The sequence below is a fragment of the Myripristis murdjan genome, chromosome 14 (assembly GCF_902150065.1).
Source record: "Myripristis murdjan chromosome 14, fMyrMur1.1, whole genome shotgun sequence".
In the NCBI taxonomy this organism is placed as follows: domain Eukaryota; kingdom Metazoa; phylum Chordata; class Actinopteri; order Holocentriformes; family Holocentridae; genus Myripristis; species Myripristis murdjan.
The window spans coordinates 21,958,981-21,986,525 of record NC_043993.1 but is presented as its reverse complement, the minus strand read 5'-3'; the positions used below and the strand labels follow the sequence as shown (position 1 = coordinate 21,986,525).

General features: G+C 42.2%; 1 protein-coding gene across 2 annotated transcripts in view; it reads left to right on the top strand.

The window, feature by feature from the left end:
* LOC115371880 (connector enhancer of kinase suppressor of ras 2-like) overlaps positions 1 to 27,140 on the top strand; it is a 38,753-nt gene extending 11,613 nt beyond the window's left edge. The window contains exons 4-22 of one of the 2 annotated variants that reach the window (XM_030069472.1): positions 337 to 424; positions 1,274 to 1,315; positions 1,411 to 1,530; positions 5,628 to 5,687; positions 5,836 to 5,904; positions 10,887 to 11,033; positions 12,630 to 12,763; positions 13,892 to 14,094; positions 14,265 to 14,354; positions 15,842 to 16,032; positions 16,141 to 16,186; positions 16,309 to 16,487; positions 16,615 to 16,688; positions 18,749 to 18,820; positions 19,089 to 19,156; positions 20,859 to 20,959; positions 21,127 to 21,562; positions 24,935 to 25,134; positions 25,243 to 27,140. In XM_030069472.1, the coding sequence (XP_029925332.1) occupies positions 337 to 424; positions 1,274 to 1,315; positions 1,411 to 1,530; positions 5,628 to 5,687; positions 5,836 to 5,904; positions 10,887 to 11,033; positions 12,630 to 12,763; positions 13,892 to 14,094; positions 14,265 to 14,354; positions 15,842 to 16,032; positions 16,141 to 16,186; positions 16,309 to 16,487; positions 16,615 to 16,688; positions 18,749 to 18,820; positions 19,089 to 19,156; positions 20,859 to 20,959; positions 21,127 to 21,562; positions 24,935 to 25,134; positions 25,243 to 25,290 (2,368 nt within the window). In that variant the 3' untranslated portion in view covers positions 25,291 to 27,140. Of the gene's footprint in view, positions 1 to 336; positions 425 to 1,273; positions 1,316 to 1,410; positions 1,531 to 5,627; positions 5,688 to 5,835; positions 5,905 to 10,886; positions 11,034 to 12,629; positions 12,764 to 13,891; positions 14,095 to 14,264; positions 14,355 to 15,841; positions 16,033 to 16,140; positions 16,187 to 16,308; positions 16,488 to 16,614; positions 16,689 to 18,748; positions 18,821 to 19,088; positions 19,157 to 20,858; positions 20,960 to 21,069; positions 21,563 to 24,934; positions 25,135 to 25,242 lie in introns of both variants that reach the window. The other variant, XM_030069471.1, reaches the window with a different exon arrangement.
* Positions 27,141 to 27,545: the final 405 nt, after the last annotated feature.

The window sequence follows — 27,545 nt, the reverse complement described above, 5'->3', positions numbered from 1 at the left end:
GATGGGTGTAAATTAAAGAAAATGTGTGTGTGCTTGTGCATGTTTGCATGTGTGCGCATGTGTGTCCTTGAACACGTGTGTGTGTCTGTGTGTATGGTGGTGTGTATTATGAGCACAATGTGCAGTAAGTAACAATGCATTACAGATAATTGATTGTGGTCCATGAAAGGCTGTTCACTGTATGTCCTCATCGCTTTCTCAGAAACAGCAAGTGAGAGTATTTGTGCTCGGAAATGTTATCCCAAGATGCATTGCATTTGCAGCGTGTTTACCAGCGAGTTAGGCTCAAAGGAAGAGTGATCTAATGGTTCATTTCAGGTGCTACTTCTTTTTCAGATCTCCATTTGCTGCAGTGGCAGACTACTCCATAACACGCAACAATGTGATCCAGCTGTGTCTGGAGCTCACCACAATTGTACAACAGGTAAATATCATAGATACCTTTTTATTAGAGTAACCCAACTCCCTATATGAGAATATTAGAGGGATATGAAGTTTGCCAAATTGCATCACTTAAGTGTTTTCAGTGGGTTTAGAAACACTTCTGCATATGAGTAATGTTTGTTCAAGTTGGTCACAAAGCCAAAACATTAAGAAAATTAGTTGCGTAATATTTGATTTCAAGAAAAAAATGTAAGCAGGGTTTCAGATGCTGCCTTGTATTTGCACCTTGATACGTAAGTAAAAAAAAATACTGTTTAATAATAATAAAATGCCAGATACACCCAGGCTATGTCCTAATCATGTTAAACTGTTAAAATGTGATTATCCAATGCACACAATGACTCAGCAAGGCAGCTGTGTCGATGTTTTACTGGCAATTTCTCTTGATGTCACAGATTAGATATCATTGTCACTGTGTTTGTTTATGCATGTAGGCATGTAAGTATATTAAGGACCTGGAAGATCAGGAAATAATCTGATGTCACAGAAATGATGTTTCATAGCTTTTGTCTTTGGATAGTCAGCATGGGAGATAATAAGGAGTTAAGAGAAAAATAATCGTAGGAAAAATGAAAGGTGGGAGTGAAAGAGGGAGGAAGGGAGAGATAGATGAAGGCTGAGAGAGAGATAGAGGGAGGGGGGGTGAGACAGGCTTCTGCATCGGTGACTCATTTGTTTTGTGTTTATGCATGTATGTGTGGGCGTACTGGGGGTTATAGGTGCCAAGCTGTTCGGTCTTTGCTTACATCCACCTACAGCAGAAATACCAATAATAACTCCATTTTGACACGTTCTCCTGAGGTAACAGCTCTCTCCTAATGTTCCACAGGACTGCTCTGTGTACGAGACAGAGAACAAAATCCTGCATGTGGTGAGTTGCCCGCTTTATTCCACTTCATCTGCTGTAAATGGAGCTAAAATGCCCACAATTAAAGATGACATTTATCCTCGTGTCTCCTCCTTCAGTGTAAGACTTTGTCTGGAGTGTGCGACCACATCATTTCTCTGTCCTCGGATCCCATGGTGTCCCAGGCTGCCCATTTGGAGGTTGTCCAGCTAGCCAACATAAAATCCACGGAGGGATTGGTAAGACAATGTCTGACCTTCGCTCAGCCTTAGAAGGACTGCAACAACTTTTTGAGAGTTTGGTCCATTGGTCACTTTGCTCGATATGTGACGAGAGGTTTGGCACTAAACAGAAAATTGGATGTCAGCATTGTTGGTCAAACTAGCTGTGGTGCCATGCCGTTGGTCAGACGGACCCATTATTCCGAAACCCCAATAGCCTGAAAAGTATCCCACTGGACAAAAAGCCTATTAGTCCGACAGCCCATTATTCCCAAAACAACACCCACTGCTCTGAGAATCACTCTCTGGAGTTACGCCAAGTTTTGTCTCCCTGCCAAGAAATGCATCTACCCCTGTTTACCCTAACTTCAACCTGAGGAAAGCACTGCCTAAACTTAACCAAACTGTTTTAATTTATCAAATTTGTTTTAATCGATCTACTTAATTTTTTTCTAGTATTGCTTATTTCATGTGATTTTATCTAAGTGTCTTTGAGTACAAAGAAAAGCGCCATACAAATAAAATGTATTATTATTATTGTTAGAAATTTTCAGAACAGGCATTTTTCAGACTGTTTGGATTTCACAGTGGGCAGTCCCCTGAGCATAGCACAGCTACTGAGTGATTGTCCACTATTTCAGAGAATATCCATGTAAACATGACAGGCAATGCGGAGTGCTGCAGCACTTCAATCAAAAAGTAATATTCACAACATTTAAATTTGTCCTTGTGGTTTATTTTCATCTTTACTGTAGGAAATTTATGTCTCTGTGACGAGAGCCATGGTCATGTTGGAAAGAGCAGTGATGTGTCCAGAATCCCAATTTCTTCAACATCCAACAAAGGACACCATTCAGTTGGTTCTTCTTGGTGGGAAATGTGAAGTTTTTGGTGAATTACGATGGACTTTACTAAGTTTTCAGAGGTTATGAATCTATACACCAAAGAATAAAAAACTAACTCTAACTCTGGATAATTAAAAGATTGAGCATTGCTTTGGATAAAGACTGTTTTGCACATTTACTGAACACGAGGCAAAAGCATGACCATGTGCATTGGACAGAGCTGTCTACCAGAAGCACCGAGATGATTTTGGTGGCAATCCTCTCATCACATATATATTATACATACTGAATATATTTACACATATTGAATAAACAAACGTTGGAGTAGTTCTTTCATAACCAAGGGTTGTATGTGCATTATACCACACAGACGGTCTCTCTCTTGGTAAGCACAATACCAAGTAGGAAGCACAAACATACTCCACTACACGATAGCTTCTGCCCAAAAGTAGAGTTTCTCCAGTGTACTTAATAAATGGTTTTAGTCTACTTAAAATATCAGTGTGTTTTTGTCAGGCATTTTGGCAGGACTCAGATACAGACAACAGCCAGAAGCAGGAATATTGTTAAAAGCTTTACTGAAGTTGGCAGGCAGATCACAAAGTAACGCAGGAAGGAGGTCATCCACGGTAGAGCAGTCCAGGTACCAAATCGGCAGGCAGAGGAAAGAACCAGAGTCCCAGAGAAACTGGGTCAAAACACCAAGCGGGCAGGACAGGTACAGGCAGGCGGGAACGAGCTAGGATAACCACGAGGACCGTGTAGCAGAAACACTGAACGAAGGCAGGTAGACTGTATCCTGTTTACTGAGCTGCTGGGATGGGAACATACAAAAAGCTGACAGAGAAGGTGGGAAGAATGCTGCATTCAGGCGGCCCTCATCAGCTTGTAGAGCTGGGAAAAATGTCACAAGAGCAACTTGTACTTGCTAGCAGTGTGTTTGGATATGTGCAATGCAAGTGGGTCTGCTGGGATGTCAAGAAGCTGCACCAGAAGCTGATCCACTGAATGATAGAAGCAGAGAACGTGCAAAGCAAATTATTTAGATCGCTATTGCTTGTTTACTGACAGAACTGGTCAGCGTTACGGTCTTTTACACAGATGGTGACTGAATAAGGCAGGGGCATTGTTTTCAAGCTGTCCACATGCTGGGGTGGTATGTCACAACTTGTAATCTTGGGTGTCATGTAGTTTACCACTCATATTTGTGACTTCATTGGCCATTTGAGTGCAAATTTTGATTGGTAAACTTGAGTATTTTCCACTGTAATTTTGCACGGATCACCCAAATGTACCCGAAGCCACAGAAAATAACAGGATAATGGCAGTAACGTGTACAGGAGGAAACACAGCGGGCAAGGAACTACAGGACTTGGGAGAAACACAAACACACACATACACACACACCAAGACACCAAGGAAAAAAAACTACCAATCAAAAAGTAAAGTACAAAAATACAAATAATGCAGGACAATGTAAAAATCTGCTGATTACAGAAAGTGTGACTTTTGACACACAGTTGTATTGGCCTCAATGTGGTTCAAATTTTTGTGCAAATGATCATGTGCTGATTTTTTTCACACCCGGCAAAAATATTGGACTTTCTAGCACAAAACTGTGACAGCTTCCACCTTCCTATAACGTTGTCTTCTGAACTTCAGTATGCTGTACCTGCCCGTGTTCCCTGAATTCAGCGGGTGCAGAAAGTAGCTTTACACTCCTCACACATTATGGCTGAATACACCGTGAAATTAAAGCTGACAGTTGGCCTTTTAACCTCAGCCCCTGTGTCATTTCACATTTAAAGTAGCAAGAATATGGAGTCAAAACATTACAACTGTGTGCCGCTGACCAGTTCACTGTTCCTGTCAACCTGTTAAACAGAGGAGAGCTGAAATTTGCTGTGTGGGTTGCACATGATTATGTATGTGGTTACGCGTTAGACTAAGCGACTATGTTCAGCTGCGGTGAAGACACATTGTTTGCCACTGTATCACCATTAGCCTTTTGCTGGACTCCATCTTAGCAGTGACCTACACACAGACATGAGTATGCTGCTCGGGGCTACAGTAAGAGCCCCACCCCCCGCATAAATGCTTGTAGGGCCATGGAAGTTCTTTCATCCGTTCAATAAAACCTCAATAGAACACAGGGCCAAGTGGCCTAAAAATAAACCTCTTACACTCATCTCAGAGACTGGCATGCTGTGTGTGTGTGTGTGTGTGTGTGTGTGTGTGTGTGTGTGTGTGTGTGTGTGGTGCATCCACGTGCACATGTGTCTGTTTATTTGCAGTGCACTTAGGCCCCTTTTACTGAAAGCTTTGAGTGTTATCTCCCCTGCAACAAACCTGGGTCCAACAGTATTTGCAAGTAATTCTCAGTATTTGTTTCACCACAGGACTTATTTCCACATCTATTTAGTGGATCACCATGAAATTTGGTGACATTTAAGTTGGTTAGATATGAAAATATTATTGAGGCAAAAACAACTGAGCACTGCGACAGTGGAATATGTACTTCTAGAGAATAGGTACACGTGGGTATCAGTAAATTTTGAACTGAACATCTGTAGATTATTTTCTCACAAATACATTTTTCTTGGATATTTTTCTCACACAAATCAATAACTACAACTGCTGGAATCTGCTGCCGGGAGTCTCAAAAGCTGTTTCCACTTGCTTATGACAAATTCCACGTGCTCTCACTTTTGCGCCACATATCTCAGTGAAATGTAGAGCAAAAGTGATTTGTGCACCTGTAACAACAACAACAACAGAATGAGTTCACTAGGCTACTATGTTGTAGGCTACTGGAGGGAAATGCTCAACTTTTGCATTAGCAGGGGGTTTGTCAGGTAATCAAGGTCCTACTGTCCTACTGCTTAATAAATTATGCCACATTAATTGCCAAATTAAAATGCATCCCTGTAATTATCGTAACATTTTGTATTGTCTGATGATGAGGTGTCAATAGGAAATATAGGAAATAGCTCAATAGGAAAAGAGCCCTATGCACATCCATGTCTTTCACTGGATAATCATTAAAATAGGATATAGGATCTACCCGTCTTGCACTAAGAATAGATTGAAACAAACGCTAGGCTTCGCAGATATGCTTTGATCCAGGTCTGTTTTGCAAATGACCGTGCAGCTGAGCTGAACCACTGTGTTTTTAATGAGCCCCGTGTTTGCTTCTGACTTGTTTTTGTGTTTGACTGGGCATTAAAATGTAAATATGAATTTGTATTCCTACTGTTTTTTTTCCTACAGGGCATGTACATCAAATCAACATATGATGGTTTGCATGTAATCACTGGAACCACGGAGGGAGTAAGTACCAGCCTCTTTCAGAGCTATGGGCATGTTGGCACACACTGATATTGCAGTTTTGGTTGCATGACAGTACGTTACAGTCATCGTGAACAGGAGCAGCAGCAGCTTTACTGAGCTCACGACTCTGCCTCTGTCTGCCCATCAGTCCCTGGCTGACCGCTGTAAGAAAATCCATGCTGGCGATGAAGTCATCCAAGTCAATCATCAGACGGTGGTGAGACCCTCCTCTACGCTCATATTTGACTGCCCTCTGTTTTGATACGTGGAGTGTGCCGTACATTTCTGCTCATATACAGTGGACAGTTACAAACAGCTGAAAGGGGATGTGTGACGCAGGAAATCCTGTTGAAAATGTAGGCATCCCTATCCTGGTTTATCTCCTGTTTTTGGCTCAAAACTAAACCATAGTTAGTAACATTTGTGCAAACTGGGATGCAGCTCCTCAGGCTCTGTTCCAGTCGAGCAATAGGTACCTGCTGATCATTGCCATGGCACTCACAAGCTGCCTGTTTTCCAAGTGTACACAGCATGGTAACTTCACAGGAAGTGAACACAAAAAAAAAAAAAAATCCTACTCCCAAACAATAGCCTGCGCGACAGAAAGACGGCAACTCATGTGTTGAATATGAACGTTTTAGCTGAGAATGAATGTAAATACAGATTTTATTTTGGCGTCAAGACTCTGTTTTGCATTGCTCCCTGCACAGTTTAATTTAAATACAGCCAACAGTTGGAGCAGGTAGAAATTAAATGCATCCCGTCATGCGGAACTGAAGAAGCAGAGCCCACAGGTGCATGCTGGGTGGTGGCGGGGTGTTTCAGATGTATAGGCAGCAGCAGCAGCAGCAGGGAGAGAGGAAGAGAATGAGCAGGTGAGTTTGACAGCTTAAGCAGCCCGCACAGTTGGTGAAGGCAATATGCAAGTTCAGCTGACGTTTTGGGCAACACATCTCGCTATCTGCCTGAATTAGTTTCACAGGTTTCACCATTTATACAAAAAACCCTGATTACTTATTCCGTTCAGTGTGACATATAGTTGAGGACAAATTGATGCTTGATCATTCATAAAAAACATCCCGCCAGGAGAGATGGGAGGAAACTAATGGTGGCCCCCAAGCAAGAAGATATCCTTTAAATGATTTGATGTTAAGTTGGATGCTTGAGGTCAGAGAGTCAGTATCCCATCTTGTCAGGAGACCCAGAATTCCCTGCAGCCCCTATGGTACCTACTTACAAGCAGATAGCATAGCAGTAGACCCATAGTACAAGGGCAAGGCGGTAAGGGGACCCAGGATTGATCTATAATTCCTCAAAGGGCAGTTCGGATAAATTCGTCTGAAAGATACAGACCAAAGATCACAGGACTGCAGCTTCCCTCCCCATGAGGAGGCAGACATCAGTGTGGAAGTTCTGGCTGATGAGGGAAGAGATGTCGATCCAAATGAAAAAATTATGTGCGGCAAAAAAGCAACAAACTGCAGTGTGTCAGACTTTGCAAAAATAACGTAAAAATAAGTTGGCAGTGGGGGATCCTGTGGTTCTGTGGGGCACAGTGGTTTGCAAACTGTAAAGAAAAAAGAAGACAGCATATCAAAACTGAATAACCCTAGGCAACAGTGACAAATTGAACTTGTGGTGCAGGAATGCCCAATAAATGGAGAAGGTTACAGACAATCAAGGAAAGGTTGCCAGTGTGGCACAAATCACCTTTAACAACCAATCTGATAATACTGAAAAGAACCGAGAATCCTCAAGGGAAGAAAATGGAAGGAACCAGCAAGACAATAATTCAGAAGGAACCAATCTTTCCTCACCAAGGGAGAGGAGTAAAAGTCTGAAAATAACAAGCCAGGGGCTCTAAAAACACGTTACACCAACACACACACATCTGGATGTGCACAGGGATTTTGGGGGGATAAAATACAGCCAAATGATATTTAAATATTGTTTTGATATGGAATACAGCAGGATTTTGTTTCTTAAAATGAGCCCGAATCAGCCTATTGGCCTCCTTAATGCACTTTCTCTGTAAAGACTTTCTGTGTAGCAGCTGTCAGGATGACAAATTACTTAGAAAAGAGCAAACTGATTGCTAGGTCAGTGCACAAAGAGTACCTAGTTTCTCAGGCTGCTTGGAATATAGAAGATAAACTGGAACCCAGTCCAGTTGAGCTCAGTAAGAGTGGATGTTTTTCCATGAACTGGACCTGGCATATTTGGTTCAGCAGAAGACTGTTTCTGTGGGCAGGATTGTGTTTTCTGCCAAATATCGTCAAAATTAGGTTACAGCCTACTTACAATGTGTCTTAACTATTCACAACACCAGCGCTCACCACAACATGACAGCTCCCGGAGATTGATAATATGCAAAGTATACAATCTGCCTGGTGGCCCTAAACTTTGCATTCAACTTAGAGATAATCATTAAGAGCGTCAACTAGAGCCGTCGGTGTGCAGCCGCTGCAGGCTGGGCTGCGGTTCCCGACCATCACAGCACACATGGATTATTGCAATAATGACTACAGCAACAGCAGCACCTCGTACAGCGTGAAGCGGTTCAGGAAGAAAGAAAATCTGATGTAAATCAAGAGGTCTCTCTTGTGTGAAAGGAAACACGAATGGGAAAAAAAGGATTTGCTGTACCCTCTTTAGGCCTGATGGTCACACCGCTGGGATTTGTAATTGCTGCGTCCAAACCCACAGAACTTTATTTTAAACTCTTGTGGAGATCTCAAGGTTTCCAAAGATACAAAATATGTCCTTCAGAATTATAGTGAATTTGTGTCAATCTCATGTTTAACTAGAAAAAAGCAGACTCAGGAGTTAAGGCAGGGTACAGTATTTGCTTTGCTTGTGTTAGTTGTCAGATTTAGATATTGGTCATCACCAGATAGTTAATTATAATAAAGTTTATTTGTATGTTTATTTGTTAGAACCTGTATAACTTGATATTGGTAGCAAATACCAGAATACTGAAATCAGCCATCTGCAGCTCCTGCCCAATCGTGTGGCAATTTTTTATTATCACAAAGTTTTGACTGAGTGGGCTTTTCAATACATGTCATGTAACCCCTTTTAAAAAGCACTTAACCTCAATTTTAAGAAACTGGATGGCTTAAGGCGAGATTGCTGATGCCACGGTATAATAGCCTAGAATGTGGGCTTCATAAAAGCGAGATTTTTTTATTTTTTTGCCTTGTGAAAAGTCAACTACTTGTAGGATATTTGTTGTTAAGTGAATACAACACAGCATTCCAACACGGCACTGCTTATGAATTGTTAGTTTAATGTAGGGTTGAAAGGGTCTGTTCAACTTGAAATCAGTTTTTCTTTGCCAGAAACACGTAGATGTTTTCTACAGTGCCTGCAACTTATTATTTTCTTAATGTAAATGTAAATTTATGTTTTTCTTTATTTGCTTGTGAAATTCCAATCCAATTGGATGGGCTTTTTTGTTTTGGTAGGATTTAACTGCAGAACTACTGCCTCCTCTCTGCCACTGTGAACTAAAAAATCTTGCAAGTTGTGGCACCCCCCCCAATATGCTGGATGTATGCACATGCTGGCTTCTGTTATGAAAATTGTTCTGGATTGTACAATTAAAAAAAACAGCCAAACTTAACTGAATTAAATGCTTACATGTGTGTGTTGCTGTCCATGTAGTGACCAGCCACCAACGCCTGTCTCGTATCTTGTAGATTTTGCAGACAGCTGCAGATTGCGATAATTTATTTAGTTCTTGTATTTCTTGCTATCCTTTATTCTTTTCTAACAGATGATGGGCTGAAAGGGTTTAGTTCATAGAACCTGAATTGGAGTAGAACAGAGTTTCTCATTTAAATCAACACAGCAAGATGGTCGGAGCGGTGCTGCTGTTGTCGGGCTGACTTCTGGACTCTAGTTGGTGGTCGATATTAACATTTATTCACAAGCAGACACAGCACAACATCTTCTTTGTTCCCAGGAAAGTGCCACACTTTACTGGCCTATATTATGTGCGCTGTCACCGTAGCGACTGACCACAAATGCCGTTTTATTTTGCAGTAGCCACGGCAAACAGTTTGCTGACCTCCGTTCTCGTTCTGTGGTTTCCGTCTGGCCTCGCTCTGAGCCTGAGAACGTGGCGGTGCTGTTCAGCCTCTCCAGTTGTCTGGCTCATGATATCATCTTCATATGAGGCAGACATTGCAAACATTATCAATCACAGGGAACAGCCAAACAATTTTTAATTATTTTCCACCATTTGGATAGCTTCAGGATACAATCAGTAGAATAATTTCTGCCATACAAATGAGATGGGAAGCAGGCTTTTGTTTGTTCCCTCTGTCCCTCTCAGACGCTGCTGATTAGATGAAACTTTGAGGAACGATGTGTCTCACCACGAATGTTTTCCCATGTCCAGAGTTACACTGATTGGCCCAACCAGTTGTTACACTTACACTTTAGTTTATTTTTTGTTGGCTGTCGACTTGGGAGATTTATTCATCTGTGCGTTCTTGATTTTCTAAAGTTGGCTGTAAATCAAGTTTGAGTTACTGTAGGTGGCGCTCTTTACTTCTTCTTCCTCTTGTGTTTATTCTAAACAAACTGCTGTTGCTGCTGTCAGAAACATAAAACATATTATTTACTGCTCTGTGCGCTGGAGTTTTTTTTTCTGTAGAAAAGACTAACGAGATAACAGGTGTTGAGGAAAGTAAAGGAAAAGCTTCCATAAACCGGTTGTGGCTTCTACACTTTTGCATGATATCGATCAACACTAGAGAATAGCAAAATGGACATTTCATTTATTAATATGGAAATGTCATAGATGACTAATTTAAAGGGATACTTGATCCATAATGCATAATGCAAGCGTACGCGCAGAGGTGCATGCTTAGCTGGTAGGAGCAGTGGGCAGCCGCAGTGCTGTGCCCTGGGCTTCGTCAACTGAACTTTTCATGGAGTATTGCTGTTGTGAAATCCAAAAATTACAGAGACATTTTTTCTATTGGCTCAGAGATGGCTAGCATTATTGGAATATAAGTTTACCACAGAAACTCGCGAGTAAAGCTTTTTTTTTTGTCAGGGATTGGAGGCAGCACACGGTGAGTTTTTGATATAAATATAATGTGTTATAGGTGAAATGTCCCTTTTTAAATTGTCAACCTGACTCAGGAACATTAAGGACAGCCTTAAGTGTGTTGTGCTGTTTGCTAGGTGGGCTGGCAGTTGAAGAACTTGGTGAACTCGTTGCGTGGGGACCCTGCAGGCGTTACTCTGACACTGAAGAAACGCCCACAGAGCACACTCACCTCAACTCCTGCCCTTCTCAAGAATATGAGATGGAAGCCCTTGGCTCTGCAAGTATGACTACTGCTTTCATCCTGCACAGATATGTTTGTGTGTGTGTGTGTGTGTGTGTGTGTGTGTGTGTGTGTGTGTGTGTGTGTGTGTTCATCTCTGCTTCTTTGCTTACCCACTTAAAAAAATCAAACTCCTTGATCACCTCTTAATCGGCCTTGACAAAAGCAGAATATGAAGTGAATAGATGAATAGAAGATAAATAGAAGTGAAGAGAGCTATATAATTCAGAAGTGGATGCTTGTGTTGGTCAGGTGAATAAACACAGAAGAGAAGTGGGGCTGCATAATGTGCTGCATATGTGAGAATGTTTATGGAAATGAGGATTTTGAGGCTAGTTTTTTTTCTATTTTATGTCTGCATTTGCTGCCTCACCGGTTCAGTTTTGACACAAATTGAAGGGATGATGTGTCCAGCCTTTTTAAAAAAAATGGTCTGATGAGGATGTTACAATGAAGAGTCCTAATTTCAAACTTTAAAGGCTGCTACACCGCCAGTCTAACGTGATCCCGTGTGTGCAGGAATTGACTTATTTTCCATGAACTTGGAATTTCAGTTTCAAGTGCAGCGATTTGTGTGTTATCCCCTCTGCCTTTCCTGTGTACATATTTTGATCCAAACAATCACACCGTCAGGATGATGAGCTCAAGTTCAACTGAGTGGATTCAGTCTCCATGCGGCTTCACAAACTTCCTCCTCCCATCTGTGCCTCCCTGTGCCTCCCTTCATCATCTCAACCGTCTTCCCCCTTTCTAAATCTAATTAGCGCTCCTCCTGGCATTTTAGGGAGAGTATAAAACTAAAGTAGAAACTTTGTTCCGTAGTATGACAAGTGACTAAAATTAAGGCTGTCAAAGTAGGCTGTTAAACTGCTGAAAAAAAAAAGAACATTGGACATGGGCATCAGAAACCTTGCAGAAAGTGTGTTGCAGAAAGAGTGTATCTGTTAATTTCTCTCTGATATTAGTCAGCTGCCTGTTATGCAACATATTAGCATAATTTGAACAGTAATGAATTGGTCCTCTACTGTGGAAGGAATTTCCATTCTTTGTTTAATATAGTCTCTGTTGTTTTCGGTCCGCGCTATCATTAGAAAACAGGCATCTTGTGATAAGATCACAGCTGTTGCAGTTTTCAAAATGAACTCCCTGTTTTGATATCATAAATTTGACAAGAAAGCTACAGTTAATTAAGCCTTTATAAGGCGCCATCAAGACATCACAAACAAGCGAGAAAGAAAGGCGACGTATCTGCATGAACAGGATCTAAACTAATGGAGTACAGTATGTAGGCTGTGACCAGATTTTCCTTGACCTGAATGGAAAGGATGACTAAACGGCACAGCAACCTGCCTTGCATGCACCAGTTAAAAGTGGAACATCTGAAATGTACAGCACATCTCGCTCGTTTTATGGCAGAGATGCCCAGCTGCACAGTTTGAACCGTCTCCTAACTAACTGCTGTGAATTCAGACATTTTCAGTGCGTCAGTCGAATCAACCAATTCTCCCCTCCTTCTCTCTCTCTCTCTCTCTCTCACTCACTCACTCACACACTCACACACACACACACTCACACACACACACACACACACACACAGCCAATCTTCCCTCAGAGTCCTGGCAGTAGTGTGGCCACGCCCACTAGCACCCTAAGCACTCCATCTCGGAGGGACAGCAGTGCCCTCCAGGACCTCTACATCCCCCCTCCACCGACAGAGCCCTACACACCCAGGTGACCACACACACACACACACACACACGTTGATGACATCACTGCTCTCCCAAATACAAATATTTATAACATAAAGAATTCTGCAAATGCATAGATCCAACTCAGGATATTCTGACATTTCTAATTTCTATTTTTGTTTTTCATGTTTTCATTTAGACAGGCAGAATAGGAGTAGGAGTTTTTGGTTGTGGTTTGTAAACACCACATTTAAATTCGGCCCCTCCCCCTGGCTAAGGTAACCACTGGCCTCGAGTTTCCTAGGATAGTGATGGAACACTGTCTCCGTCCTAGAAAAAAAACTGACCTGCCGGCACCTCCCTGTCCAACATTATTATGTGTATAAAGATGCATACCAAAAAAAAAGTGCATATATGCTATGTGTATGTACGCGGGTATGGATTAGGTATATATTGTGGGTGTGCATTAACTGAATAATTGTGAAAAGGGGTGGGAGTACATAAGTTATACTACTTCTCACTCCTTTTCGAATATGCACTTTTTCTGTTTATCTTAAACTCTTTGCTGTTCTGTTATTTCATATTAGAAATAAAAGCTCAATCAGTCAAAAAACAGGCCAAAACCGTGTCACTCTTCATCCTCATCCTCGCCTTCAGTGTTGCCAGTGGGTGAAAGCCAACCCCAGATTCAATCTTATTGTGGAACGAGCTTTGTGCGTTTGCCGTTTCCCCTCGCTGTATGTCCTTTTTTTACTGTGGTCCATGTCCACGATTTTCGTAGCTTCCTACTGGATGTCACACTTTCGGTCTGGCACTGCGGGCTGTTATTGGCTGGAAGCTGCACACCCACTGCCTAAAGGCCGACAAAACAAGAAAATCCAGGCATACATACACACACCAACACACACTTCTAGTGGCTCATAAGTGATGATTGAGAGGGATTGTTTTTGTATGAGTCTATACCTTGTTTTGTTTTGTTTTTTTTCAGAAAAATCATACTCATTCTGCCTTTCAGTGAAAACATGAAATGTCAGAATATGCTGAGTTGGATCTGAGTCTTTATACACACACATACGCAGTGACAGTATCTTTTTGATCACCTTGTTGTTTTGTGTGTATCAGTGCAGACTCTTCCCCGACATTAAATGGCCTCCCACTTTCTTTATGACAGAGATGAAAAGGGAAATCTGCCGGGGGACGACCTCCAGTCTGACGCACAAGTCGCCAAGGGCTCCGAGTCTCCAAACTCCTACCTGGATCAGGAGTGTCGGCGGCGCTTCCCTCTGGTGGAGGAGGACGCCATATTGTACTGTTACGAGTACGATCAGAACCACGGGGTTTCACCGGTCCGCAGGGGCAGCACTCCCACCTATGGTAAGACCTTGGCCTCGTCTGAAGTCTCGCTGCTCTAAACACTGAGCGCGCTGTGGGTTCAAAGTGATGCCAGTGCAATATTTGTATCTTTGAGGTGTTTTTGTCTGCGGCTGTTTGATGCGTGGGGGTGAACTGTGTAATATTGACGTTCCGTGCACTTTGTGCTCCAGGCAGGCTGAGGCCCATCTCGATGCCGGTGGAATACAACTGGGTGGGAGACAATGAGGACCCGGCCAAGCTGAAGAGAGAGAGCAGGAGAGGTGAGTGGGAGGCAGTGGGAGAGAGAGAGAGAAAGGAAGGGAGGCAGAGAGACAGAGAGGGACAAGATAGAGCTTAGGTGAGGGGGTGGATATCTCATAATATGGCTGAGGGATGAGTCTCACCCCTTCTGATCTCTGAGCCAAAAAGCGGAAGGCTGAGCGGGCCTGTCAAGAATGATAACATGCTGAATCTCTTCCTGTCCAATACTGTTGTCTGTCTGTATCAGATTCTGCATCTGTCTCTTTCCTATTTTCATTGAGTCTCCCTTTTTCTCTTTTTCCCCTTCATTTCTCGCCTCTCGCTTTATCTCGGTCTCTCTCTTTCTTTCTCTCTCACCTTCTCTTTGTTTCTCTCTGGTTTTGGATGTAAAAGGTATCCTGTTGCCTTGGCAACTGTAAAAAAAAAAAAAAAAAATTCCAAGATTTTCACATTTTGTTGGTTACTGCTGAGCTTGGTGGCAAATGGAGTGGGAAGAGACCAAATTGTTTTATTTCAGTCTTAAAAGAAAGACTCACGCGCACACACACACACACACACACACAGAGACACACACACACGCACACATGAACACACACACAGACACACACAGACACACAAACACACTCTTGAGTGATCTGTTTGTTTCTGTTGGGGATGGTGGTGATATGCTGTTCCTTTGGGCTTTTCAGCAAAAGTGAGGGTGCTATATTTATCTGCAAAAGACAATATTTTGAAACTTGGAAGGCTTCCTGCCTGACAACAGCATTTCTCTGTAGTTTTTTTTTTTTTTTTTTAAAAAAAGCACCTTTCAGGTATTGTGATGAAAGTCCTTTGAAATGTCAGCATTCACTCATCTCTGTGAGACGCAGTTAAGTCACAGCCAGCTGACTTGACTTACACTGGGCTACTGTATGTAGGCCACGAAGTTTGGCCAGTGACACAAATAGATTAATATAGCAAGTAACTTTGCCTTGGTCCATATTTGGTTCAGGGGCAGAGACGAGAAACTGTGCGATAAAATCCGCTTACTTGTTAGGTGCCGGATTTTTAGTTTTTATGTCGCTAAATTTGTGTATAATTACAGTGCAAATGCATTCTGTGGAACTGTAGGAGACCTTCACGGACCTTCGCCTGGGTTGCAGATGGAATTTATGGCCAGTTTGAGCTAAGCCCCGCCCCTTTTCGCAATGCTGTTGAAACAGGACGTGCCCCTTTCAGCCGGTCAGCGGGGAAAGTTTTTGTCACTGCCGTCTTGACCCATGACCAGTGTACCTGCCTGAAGAGTAAAGGGCTTTTTTGCTAGCGAATGACCTTCCCACCAAATTCCATGCAAATCTGTCCAGTACTTTTTCATCTGCCCTGCTGATGGACAGATGGCCAGACAGGGGTGATCACATGACTCCATGCCACAGGTTTCACCTCCTTGTTGGAGGTAATTATAGATTTGTGAAGATGAATTTAGTGAAACGTGTGAGGTTAAGTATTTTGTGCTGTTTGCCCCCTGTAGAGAACTCCCTGCTGCGCTACACGAGTGAAGACAAAACCCCGGGGGAGGAGTACCTGCTGGGACGCAGCCTGAGCCAGAACAGGAAGAAGAGCGAGAAAGGAGGAAGTCCCGTCCATTACACGCTCGTCCCTGCCCTCCAGATGGAAGTCTCCCTGTCTCCATCCAGCTCTGACTCGGCCTCCCTCTACCATGTGAGTCCCTTGTGCCGGTAATCCTAAAAGCTCTTTCTGTGAGATAGAGCAGGAGCACTTAAGCAGCACTGGGGTCTTGTCATTTCATTGCCATGTTTTACCCTGCAGGTGTTTGAACGATCCTCAATGCTCAAAAGGTCAAAGAAGAGCAAAGGTAAGCATATTCGTTTAAGCGCTCACGTGGGCTCTAACAGAAACGAAACAAACAGAAACAGAAAAGTAAGTCACTTAAGAAGGAGCTCATCCTCCGTTTTGGTCCCCCCTCTCACCCTGCAGCTGGAAGCCCCATGTCTTCAATCAGTAAGCGGCGCATTTCCTGCAAGGATTTGGGTCAGGGGGACTGTGAGGGCTGGCTGTGGAAAAAGAAGGATGCGAAAAGCTATTTTTCCCAGAAATGGAAGAAATACTGGTTCATCCTTAAAGACACCTGCTTGTACTGGTACATGAATGAGGAGGTGAGTTTCTGTCAAACTGATCTGCTGATATCAAAATAATAAAAAAAAAAAAACACTGTCAACATTGCTGTGAAGTTATGACTTGGGTCAAAATGATTAAAGTCCTTCGTTTTACTTCTTGTCGCAGGATGAGAAGGCAGAAGGCTTTGTAAGCCTCCCGGAGTTCAAGATTGATCGTGCCACTGAATGCAAAAGGAAGTTGTGAGTATTTTTTTTTTTTTACCCGGATGGCATGGCTCAAGTTCTTCTAAAGGTTGCATTGCCTCTTGTTTACTAAATGAAACAAAAAAGGAAATATCTGAAACAATTCACTCATCAAGCACAATGAATGCAAACTTCACATGCTGCATGTTTACCCAAAAGGCTGCTATTGTATTGTCAGTGCACAGGTAATCTTATGTAAATTGTTTTTTTGTTTTTTGCATAAAAAATATTCCATACATATAAAATGTCTTATGGGCTTGACCATGCAAAATGGACTGTTGACATTGAATGCCTGACTCATAAACAGTATGTGCATTATCAGCTAGCAAGTAGCATTTTAATGTGGTCACAGTAAGGCAGCAGATGCAGAAATGTATGGAATTATTCCTCTCTGAAGTGTGCAGTGTAGCAAAAAGGCTTACATGTTATATAATGTAGTTAAATGCAAATTATTTAAAATACTTTTTTGACATTGTGTGCCCTTACTTTGTCAATGAAAGTGGAGAGAGACAGGAAGGAGTTGGGACGTGTGGCAAAGGTTGTAGCTCAGATTCAAACCCAGAATACTGCAGCACCTCAGACCACAGAGCCACCAGGACTCCCCACATATTACAGCTTTTATTATTTTTTCGTGGACCATGAATTTCTCTCTTGAATACATATCAGCTTGGTTGTGGTAGTAGTAACAGCAAAGGATGAGCATTGTTGCATGTAGTCACATTCTGAGATTATTCACCAGTTCACAGCACCGGGATACAATATTGCTGATATCTTTTTTTTTTTTTTTTTTTTTTTTTTAAATATTATTAGTATTTTTTTGGATATTTCTGTTTTATTAGTCAGTCACTGTAGAGAGAGACAGGAAACACAGGGCAGGGAGAGGAGACAGTGTGCAGCAAAGGGCCCGGACCAGATTCAAACCCAGGTTGCTGCGGCTTAGCCTGAGTGTTAGTATTATGGGCACCCCAGTATCTTTGATATCTAAGAGCTACTGTCTTTGTATAAAAAAATAAAATATTGTACTGTTCGGGACCTGGTAGTGATGTCGAGAGGGAAGGCAGCACTGATGTAGGGCAGAGGGACAGAGAGGTGGTAGCACAGGTGTTAGACTGAACATACTCGACATGATTTACACATCAGGGAAAGATTGAAGGAACAGAACATGAAATGGAAGACATCTGATCTATTTTTGACAGGAGTGGATCATATTTAGCTTTTATGCTTTACCAACTAAAGGAAAGGCTGACAGTTTGATATAAAATCCACTGCTGGGGCAGACGACTTTGAGTGCGCAGAGAAACTAGTGCATAACCAGCACGCCTAGATGAACACTAGTGGCCTGAGGGCTGTCTGAGTTGTAGCTGGTATAGATGTAATGAGTTGCGGTTGTAGTGAGTTGTAAGAAAAAAAATCTTCAACATATAGCCCATCAGTAGTTTGACCCTAATTTTTGATCTGGATAAATTAGACTTTATCTTTTTATCTTCCAGTTTCAAGGTTAAATAAACAGAAAGATCTCGCAAACCTTATACCAGCAGTTGTACATAATCAAAATAATGTGCGAGGGCAATTTACTTGGTGGAAATTAATTATTCATAAATGGATTGGGTTTGTCATTCACTAATGGCTTAATTATAGGCAAATGCGGGGAGTTAAAAATGACCATGAAGGCAGTGTGTTTGTGTCTGCTTATCCATATCTGTCTTGATTATGCAAATCTGCTTGTTCCCCGCTGGAGACAGGCTTTGTGCTTGCATGTCTGAGGTACATACAATTCTTACTGAAACAGACACTTTCTACTTATAGCTCTTGCAAATGAACATGAACCCTTGTCTCACAATGCAATTTTTGCATATTTAGAGTCTTAATTTTTTTTTTGTGCCAATCTGAATTTCTGTCTGTATGATCATGTGTCAAGTTTATTTGTTGTAGCTGGAGGCCTACCTTACAGTATATGTTAATATGTGCTGTATGTCTGTAGATACAGTATATTCTACTTGTGCATACAAACAGCAAGATTATATATATATATATATATACTCTTGGTTCTCTTTCAGTGCTTTCAAGGCCTGTCATCCGAAGATAAAGAGTTTCTACTTTGCAGCGGACAATGTTGACGACATGTCCCGGTGAGTTGTGAGAGCTGCTATTGAGTTTGACCTGAAAAAGAGATTGTGGTTAAGCCCCCCACTTCCACAACCACATTCAAGCCCTCACTAACCTGGGATTGAATCTCGCAGTTGACCGCCCACTCTCCTTAAACAAAAACTGCTCTATATGGTGAAGCAGAGGCAGTGAGGTGACCAGATAAGTTGATGTGACACACACACGACAAGATGTTTTGCACGGTGTCAGCCAGGCTGCATTGCGTCATTAGTGTTGTGAATTTCTCCTCAGGTGGCTGAGTCGTCTCAGCATGGCGGTGGCAGGCTACTCCGAGCAGGAGAAATTGCGTCAGGAACAAGGTGAGATTAGTCACAAAAACACACAACCATCCACAGCGCTGCAAAAGACTCTCCATCTGTTACTGATCACCAGCCAAAAATTATATGAAATCATTAAAACTGAGCAGTAGGACTTCAAGTTGTTGCCCTCAGATCGACAGTCGAGTCTTACATAAATAAATTATGATGAATGCACAGACAGTTATTTTTCCCGGTCTACACTTGGTGAGGTTTAGATTTGCTGTAGCAGGCCCACAGCAAGCATTTTCCACTCATTACAACCTGTCTGCACCTTCAGCTGGGTGTCAAACATGCTGCAAACAAGAAGCTCGGGTCACCATGCTCCCTCACTTTAAAAATCAACCTACCAAGGAATTTGCAGTGACAACATTTACAGCATTTGCTGCTTAATTTGTACCACTAGCCAGTACTAGTCCCTAAATAATACATTGTCTCTTGAATTTAAAGGGTAAATATTGTACATTACAGCCAAACTTCTGTACCTACATAGTGTCCTTACAGCATACCTGCATTTCAGAAGTAAAAACAAAACAAAGCATAAATCACCTTAGATATTCGTGCTCGTTGTAATCTTAACACCACCTTAAATTGACTTGATGTCAGAATCAGAATATTAAAAATATTTCTTGAATTGGAGTTTCTTTGAGAGCAGGTTTATTCTGAGAAGTGTCAGCAGAAGATAAACTCTTTCTTTTCTATCGTCTGTGAGCTGTCAGTATCTTATCCACTTTGCTTTTTTTTGAAAATCAGTGTTATCATGGTTAAATCATAACCATAGATAACCCTGTGTATTCTGATATAATAACTGGGCAAAATCAGGCCGGATACAGAGAAGTGAGGAAATAAGGCTGCGTTCCAGGGTAACAGAAGACGCTTTTTAACACCTTTTCTCAGTCGCCTTTCCACTTAAGAACTGCTACAGACGTCTTTGATTTGTGCGCAGTATAAATGCTAATTTTGGTTGTGGAAGGCATGCTGGTTGTTTCCACATTCCGATGTTCTTTGGCTTCTTAAAAATATACAGGATCTGATGTAACTAACCCACTGTGCTATTTCGAGGAGCCTATGTAGAAACATTGCTCTGGTGTTGGTGGAAAGGGGGTTGGTGGAGAGAGTGGGTTTGTCATTTGGTTTATCGAGGGAGCTCCTCACATCATGGATATGTAGTCGAATTTGGCCTGCAACACCTCCAGAAGGCTCAATAGGAAGGTCTGGCATCCCAGAATCACCCCTCCTCCCTCCACATTTGCCCTCAAAACTAATCAGACCTGTATTTTTCTTCAGTACACCTACACTTCCCTGACACTGCACCTACACTCTGCCTACACACAGTCCAGAACACCCAGCAATTTCTGACTTCGCCATCAAGCACTGCAGCAGTCAGCTGAAGGCATGGCTAAGCCTTCTGGCTTAAAATGACAGTGCAGAAAATAATTTGTGTTACCAATTGTATATCATTTGATAAATGACTAAAGCATATAGCCTCAATCTGACCGAGCACATACACTGGAAGCCAGGTGCATTGATTCTAAAACATAGGTGTCAATTTAACAGTTTTTTTTGTTTGTTTGTTTGTTTGTTTGTAGTTCTTCATGAAATACATTGTGTCCACTTGTGCTTTTAATAATCTTGGTTTTGATTCCACTGGAGACCTACTCATTGTCTGGCCTCTGTAATGAAAATGTCTCTTTGTTTACACCAGATTACTGGAGTGAGAGTGATCATGAGGATGTGGAGTTGCCTTCAGTGCCGAAACAGGACAGTCCACCACCGCCTTATGACACCTACCCCAGACCGTCCTCAGTGAGTTTCTGTCTGTCTGTGGTTGAATAGATAGATTGCACCTTAAATGATAAACCTCTTTTACCCTCCTGGACTTCACTGTTTAACATTAACCATTTGATTGTGTTAAGGTGAGTCCCTACCTGGAACCAAAACATGTCCATCTCTCCTCCTCTGACACCTTCCAGTCGCGCTCCTCTCATGAGGAGTACCACTCTGAGCCTCAGGACGGCGGCAACAACAACGGCATCTCCCCTGGGAAGAACTCAAGCAGTCGGCACAACTCGTGGCAGGACCTGATCGAGACACCCTTGGGCAATGCAAGGTTGCACTACCTCCAGACGCTGCCAGTAGAGGGCTCCCTGCTACATGAGGACAGAGCGCAGCTGGCTATGGAGTACCGCAGGCAGTCCACCCTGCCGGCACAGCGCAGCCTGCTGCAAGAGCAGTACGGGCCCCTGCCTGTGCCGATCAACCCCAACATCACCGTGGAGGCCGGAGGGAAACCCCGCAGCTTCACGCTCCCTCGGGACAGTGGGCTCCACGCCGTCCTGGCAGCCGCTGCGGATGCTTCAGATCACAGAGAGCCCCAACATTACCAGCTGGAGCTGGACAGAGACATGGGTAAGACACTGACACGGGGAAAGCAGGAACAGGTGATATAACCTGAGATTATCCTGCTAACTCCTGATACGTCACTGACATCAGGAACTAATCTCATGAGAGCTTCTGCTATCCACCATGGATCACAATGTATTAATTTGAATCATACATTCAAGGACACAGTAATTAATTTGTATATGTTTTTATAGTTTTTTTTGGTGATTTCTGCTTTATTTGATAGTGACAGTAGAGAGAAAAAGGAATGACAGTTAGAGAACCCTTTGCCGACATGCAGCAAAGGGTTCGGCTTGAAACTGAACCCAGGTCGCTGTAGTAAGGACTCAGCCTTGATACGCGGTATGCACTCTGCCAGGGGAGCCACCAGGCAGCGTGGTTGAAAAACCACCACTCAGGCCAGATGAGTGATAGTCCTCTTCCACACTTTGACTGATTCAATAAATCTATGAAATAACTCAAAATGAACTCATAATCTGATGGAGTAAACTGGTTTATTATACCACCTTAGTCAGAGTACAATAAACCGAGCTGGTTCATGGAGCAACTGATTCAAATCTGTGCTAGACCCCCCTTCATACCTTTCATGAACTCCTCCTATGGTGGAGCCAAAATCAAGCCCCCTTCTGCCAATTTTTATTTTTTCACAGTCAGTGTGAATTTTTACACCCGTAAAACTTAGTCAACATTTGACTCACATAATCTAGAGTTTACACCCCCTATTAAAAATATAATGATATGTATATTTAATAAAATCATTACATCTTCAGTTACATATCATGAGTACCCTCTGAATAACTACATACTTCAGTAAATTATTTGCCACTGTAGCTCCAACACCAAGGAGTTTTTTGATTCTTTCTCACCATCTGGTTACTCTCTGTGTGCGGATGCAGACTCAAGAGGTCAGGAGTTATAAGCCTAATGGTATTGAATGTGTTTTTATACCAGAACACTTAGATAGGTTAGGCTTGTCTATCTATCTATCTATCTATCTATCTATCTATCTAGTTTCTTAACAGGGTAACAAATGTGAAAGCTGATCATAAGCTTAGTTCACTGTGATAACATTAATCCAAAGTGGCTGAACAAGTGCGGCCATTCAGCCACTTCAAATGCGTGTGTGTGTGTCTTAGCCTGGCTAACAGCAGACTCTACAAAGTTAGCATTTTCCCCTGCACTCGTCCAGCATTTGAACAAAACAAAGCAACTGGACCAGCTTGGCCTTTTTGAGAGCCTGAAATTTCAGCAGCAATCACGGTAACAGTCTATTGACTGACTGATGTTGACCTGCAGCACTTTGTAAACCTCCAGAGATGTGTTATGGGTATTTACACATTTAAACAAGTACTGTAAATTATTACATATTGCACCTTCAAAATGCTTTAAATGTATGACTACACACAAAAGAGAATTTGGGTGTCATTTGAGCTGCTGTTGATCTCCCAATTCAAAACTATCACAGTATTTGGGTGCTGACTCGATGTATTTCAATTCTTAAACATAAGGTGGGCATGTCTGCAAAGGGCAGACTGGTGGGTGCACAGACTCATGACAGCTTATTCAAGCTATAATGTTTCTAAAGCCTCGCTGAGGACTGGAGGAGTAATGTTACTGTAAGTTAAAAGGTACGCTGCTATAATGTAATGTGCCTGTGATTGTGCAAGTGGACTTATTCGTAGTCATTTTGTAAGCTGTTATAGTCAGTATTTTTTTAATGAAGAAAAGCTGCTAATTTGCACTGAAGGCCAGCAAGTGATAAAAATTGAATACTTTGACAATTATTACCTTATTGGATTAGATTTGCCAGCTAGCCATTTTCCCATCCCATGTAAGCCTCTAGGGCAGTTCTCTAAGTGAGATGAAATTTAGTGTCCTAATTGATGCTGATTTATCTTGGCAGTTCACTAGTGCTCCTCCTCTCTCTGTCTCTCTCTCTCTCTCTCACGTTCACTCTCGCTTTTTCTTTTACTCTCTTGCCCGATCGAAATGTCATTGTGCCCCTTGGCAGTGTTTGGATGGTGAAGCGAGGAGGAATCCTTTCAGTCCATGTTAATGTTGAATTCTGAACACGACAAAGAAACATGCCTAAGGGGGCCTTTCTTCTTGTCCTCATTTATCTGTTGCTCTACCATTTCCTTTTTTTCTCTCGCTGCCACTGTCTGCAAAGACCAGAAAGAAACACAAAAACAGGCGGCAAATAAAGCTTGATACACTTCAAAGCACTGCCTCACAGCTTCATACGTCACTACCCTCCCTCCAAAACACACTTTATGCACAGCAGAATGACAGCTAACAGATTCAGTGGAAGTGCAAGTAATGTGTGGTGATTTTTTTTATTGCAATGTTAGATTCAGACCATTAGAGGGCAGTGTGTAAAAAGAACAGACAAGGGGTGTCCTGGTGCAGTAGTTTGTTGGATTAGTGTGTGCTGCACACTCACAATATTGTAGGTTTCAGGTCAGCTGCTGTATTTTTTACTGTCTCTGCCAACTTAGTGACCTCTTGTGAAGCAGAAAGGCCATAAAATAATTTAATAATAATAATAAAAAATAGCAGGACTGTAAATAAGTTAAGACACGTGAGGAAAAACATTTGCCATCTGAGTGCACCGGATAGGATGTAGGTAATGTTTGGGTTTAGTAAGAATGGTGTCATCAGGAAATCAGGAGGTAATACAAAAACAGGAACAATGGAAATTACTTACAAAATAAATGAGAGCTGCATGTCTCATTTTGAGTCTTAAAAAGTTTTTTAGACAAAACTCTGCCAATGCGATGATAGAACTGACTCGTTTCAAATGCAGTTTCACTTTCTCACAATAAGTGTCAGTATTCTGAGACTCACAAACATAAGGCAGATCACTTGTGCAATTTCAAGAAAGTGACACTTAAAGAATATTCTTGAATCAAGTTGTTCTGCTTAGGAAACAGATGAGGTTTGCCCTTACCACCCCAGAGACCATTTTTTCACTTTTTTTGTAGGGAAGATTAGATTTTAAGACAACTCTAGTTAAGAAGCTTATTTTTGTCTTATTATTTGACCTCAGGTCAAATAGTTCTATAGTGAGTCTTTAAATCTTGCTCTTCTTAAAACAAGTGAAAAAAATCTCCCGGTGGAATAACTTGCCTGCAATGCTAATCAACTTGTATCCTGAATGTTCTTGAATCAGGAGTCATTTTCTTAATCCTAGTGGGCTGATCTTCTTTATTCGGTCTTGTTTCAACATATTGTAAAATTCCTGAAACAGTTGAAACTACACTGGACACAAGTGGCGCTATCCCTTCCCACTGTTAATGACTAAATGGCTTGTCAGATGGAGATGTTTTGCAGTATAGTGTTTGTTTTGTGTTGCTGATGGCTTGTCCTTATTGCCAGGTTGTGAGCGGGACAGGAGGCTTCAGGCCGACTCTCTGGGCGATTTGTACCGGGCCCTGGAGCGGACCAGTCTGTCCACCATGGAGGACCACAGACCAGCCACCCGCCTGGAGTATAAGCGCTCATTCGTCCGCCGAGTCAACGACCCGCTGCTCAGTGAAAAGCTTCACCGCCTGCGGATCCTTCATAATACACTTAAGGTACAACAAAAGACACATTGGTATACATTTTGTTCAATATTTCTTTATTCTTTTTGTCATATGTGATGCATTGGCACAATAATAATTCATACATTCAATTCTTTGCAGAATGTCCCTCTTCAAGATGCAGACCCATCATTGGGTTTTTTAGGCTAGCCTGTGATAATCAGGGTGTAGATAAAGGCTGAAACGAATGGCCGCTGCCTGTGCCTCACCCAGCCACTTCCCAGGGACCAGAGGCACCACAAACCTTCTCCTACCTGCTCGGCTCTCCAACTGCTCCCACCTCGCTGCTCCTTCAACCTCGTCCTCTCCACAGGAGTACAGGGACTCTGCGTCCTTCTCTTTCTGTTGCAAAGCTGAGCGCTATTCTGGATGTCATTGAAAGATGTCTCGCTAGATAAAAGTAATCTAAAACAAGCTGTACACTCTCTGCATATTGCGGCTGGCAGACACACACTTGCGTCCATCTAAAAGACTTTGTTGGAGAGCTCTGTAACTCACTGCTCACATGCATGGCCATTTCCCTTTGCTTCTGTAAAGCATCGCTGAATTGTTCTGAGGATTATACCGGAGTGTGCAGCCTCATGCTGAGTCTCGAAGGTGGTAAAGGACTGTGTGTTATTTAGAATGAGGGGTCACTGGAGGATTTTAGAGTAAATAAAAAGCTGCGAGCCTCCCCCCCACCGAAATATATTTTTCCTTTACCCTACCCAAGTGATTGAAAAAAACACAGATTGAAACTCCCCCACCAAACATTGCAGTATTTTCACTGGTGAAACAATGTTCAGTTTATAATCAGTGCCATATTTTTGTTCTTTTTCTTCATCCTCAACTAGATGAAAAAAAAAGCTCTGTATTGCTGCTGCCTCATCGTTGAGTATAATGAATTGTTTTCCTGAGTTCCTCGAGTTTAACAAGGCAATTCAATCTGAATATGTTGTTGCTCGAAATAAAATAAAAACAAAACAGTTCATACGCAAAGTTAATATCAAGCTGTCCATGCGGCCTGTGGCTGGCTCCTCTCGTTTGAGTCCCCTCAGTTTGTTGTCCTCCTTTTCCTCCAAGCAATTTCTGATTTTAATAAGACTATCTTCAGCAGAGAGAAACTGCAGTGAAACCATTAATTTCATTGTGTGTATAGCTGTTTTTACTGACATTTGCCCTCTCGTCATTGTGCACGGCCATGTCTGTTATTGTTTATTATGCAACAGGTAGTTCCGGTGGCGCAAACTGATTGGATGTGAGGCGTTCCACAGTGCTGATATATAGTGTATCAGCACACCGGCGTTTTACTATTATGTATCACTCTGCTCCACTTTTTTTTTAACAACATGATTAATATAGGACACAGTAACAAGAATTATTTCCAATTCCCATAGTTTCATTAGAAAACTGACCCACCCACCCTCTACATATAGGACCTAATCAGCTACAATTGGATGGATAAACAGGATGGGCTAAAATTTCATAACAACTATAGATGATGAGTCCCACATCACTAAATAGGAAGGTGAATGTCAGGGGACCTAGTGGCTCGACTCTCTTGAAGGGCCCAAGTTATGCTCTATATATAGATGGTTAGTCTAGGAAGCAACGGGTAAAACTTGTTGTTCGCTTCTAATAAGGTTACGATAAAGTTATTTCAGTGTGTGGTGATTAACTTTTGTCTTTACTGAGATGTTCCTGTGACCGACCAGCAGCTGATTGAAAACATTGGCTATGCACGGGGAGTCCTGCTTACCGTGTAGTCCCGTGTTTTATGACTGTGCCAATAAAACAGTGACAAACCTATGCTTGTTGGCTACTGTTAGCTTCGCTGGTTCAAGATAGTCTTGTTTCTGTTTGCTTATTACACTAATTCGTTTATTAAGCTAATTGCAACAACGTTCCTGCGTCTGATTTGCTAAGCACATGAAAGCAATGCTGTTTTTAGTTAACAGGGTCACGTTTCACTGTTTGATTGAAGGTTTTATCGGATGAAATTTCTGTTGCACATGCACAGTTCGGATATAACAGCGCTCCATCTCCTGTGATATTGCTTAATTATATGCAATGTCACATGAGCACAGCGCTGCAGATTCACCGGGTACTGTACACGCCTGCTGTCTGGACAGGCCAAGCACACAGATAGAGATACAGATAGACTTCCAAAAAGCCTAAAAAATGTATACAACCCTCCATCGGACTCAGACTTAAAAAGCATGACCCTCCCCTGTTTTCCTCCAGTGTACCCCTCCCACAAATTTCAAAAGGTCCCTTAAAGGGTTAAAAGCAAAGGTATTTGGGACGTCTACAAGATTTTGTTGTGCATGTGTGTATGGTTAATGAGTATGTCTGTTCCATGAGTGTACAGGGTGTTAAGCATATATTTAATATTACATGTGCTACAGCAGCAGTGACTACGCAGT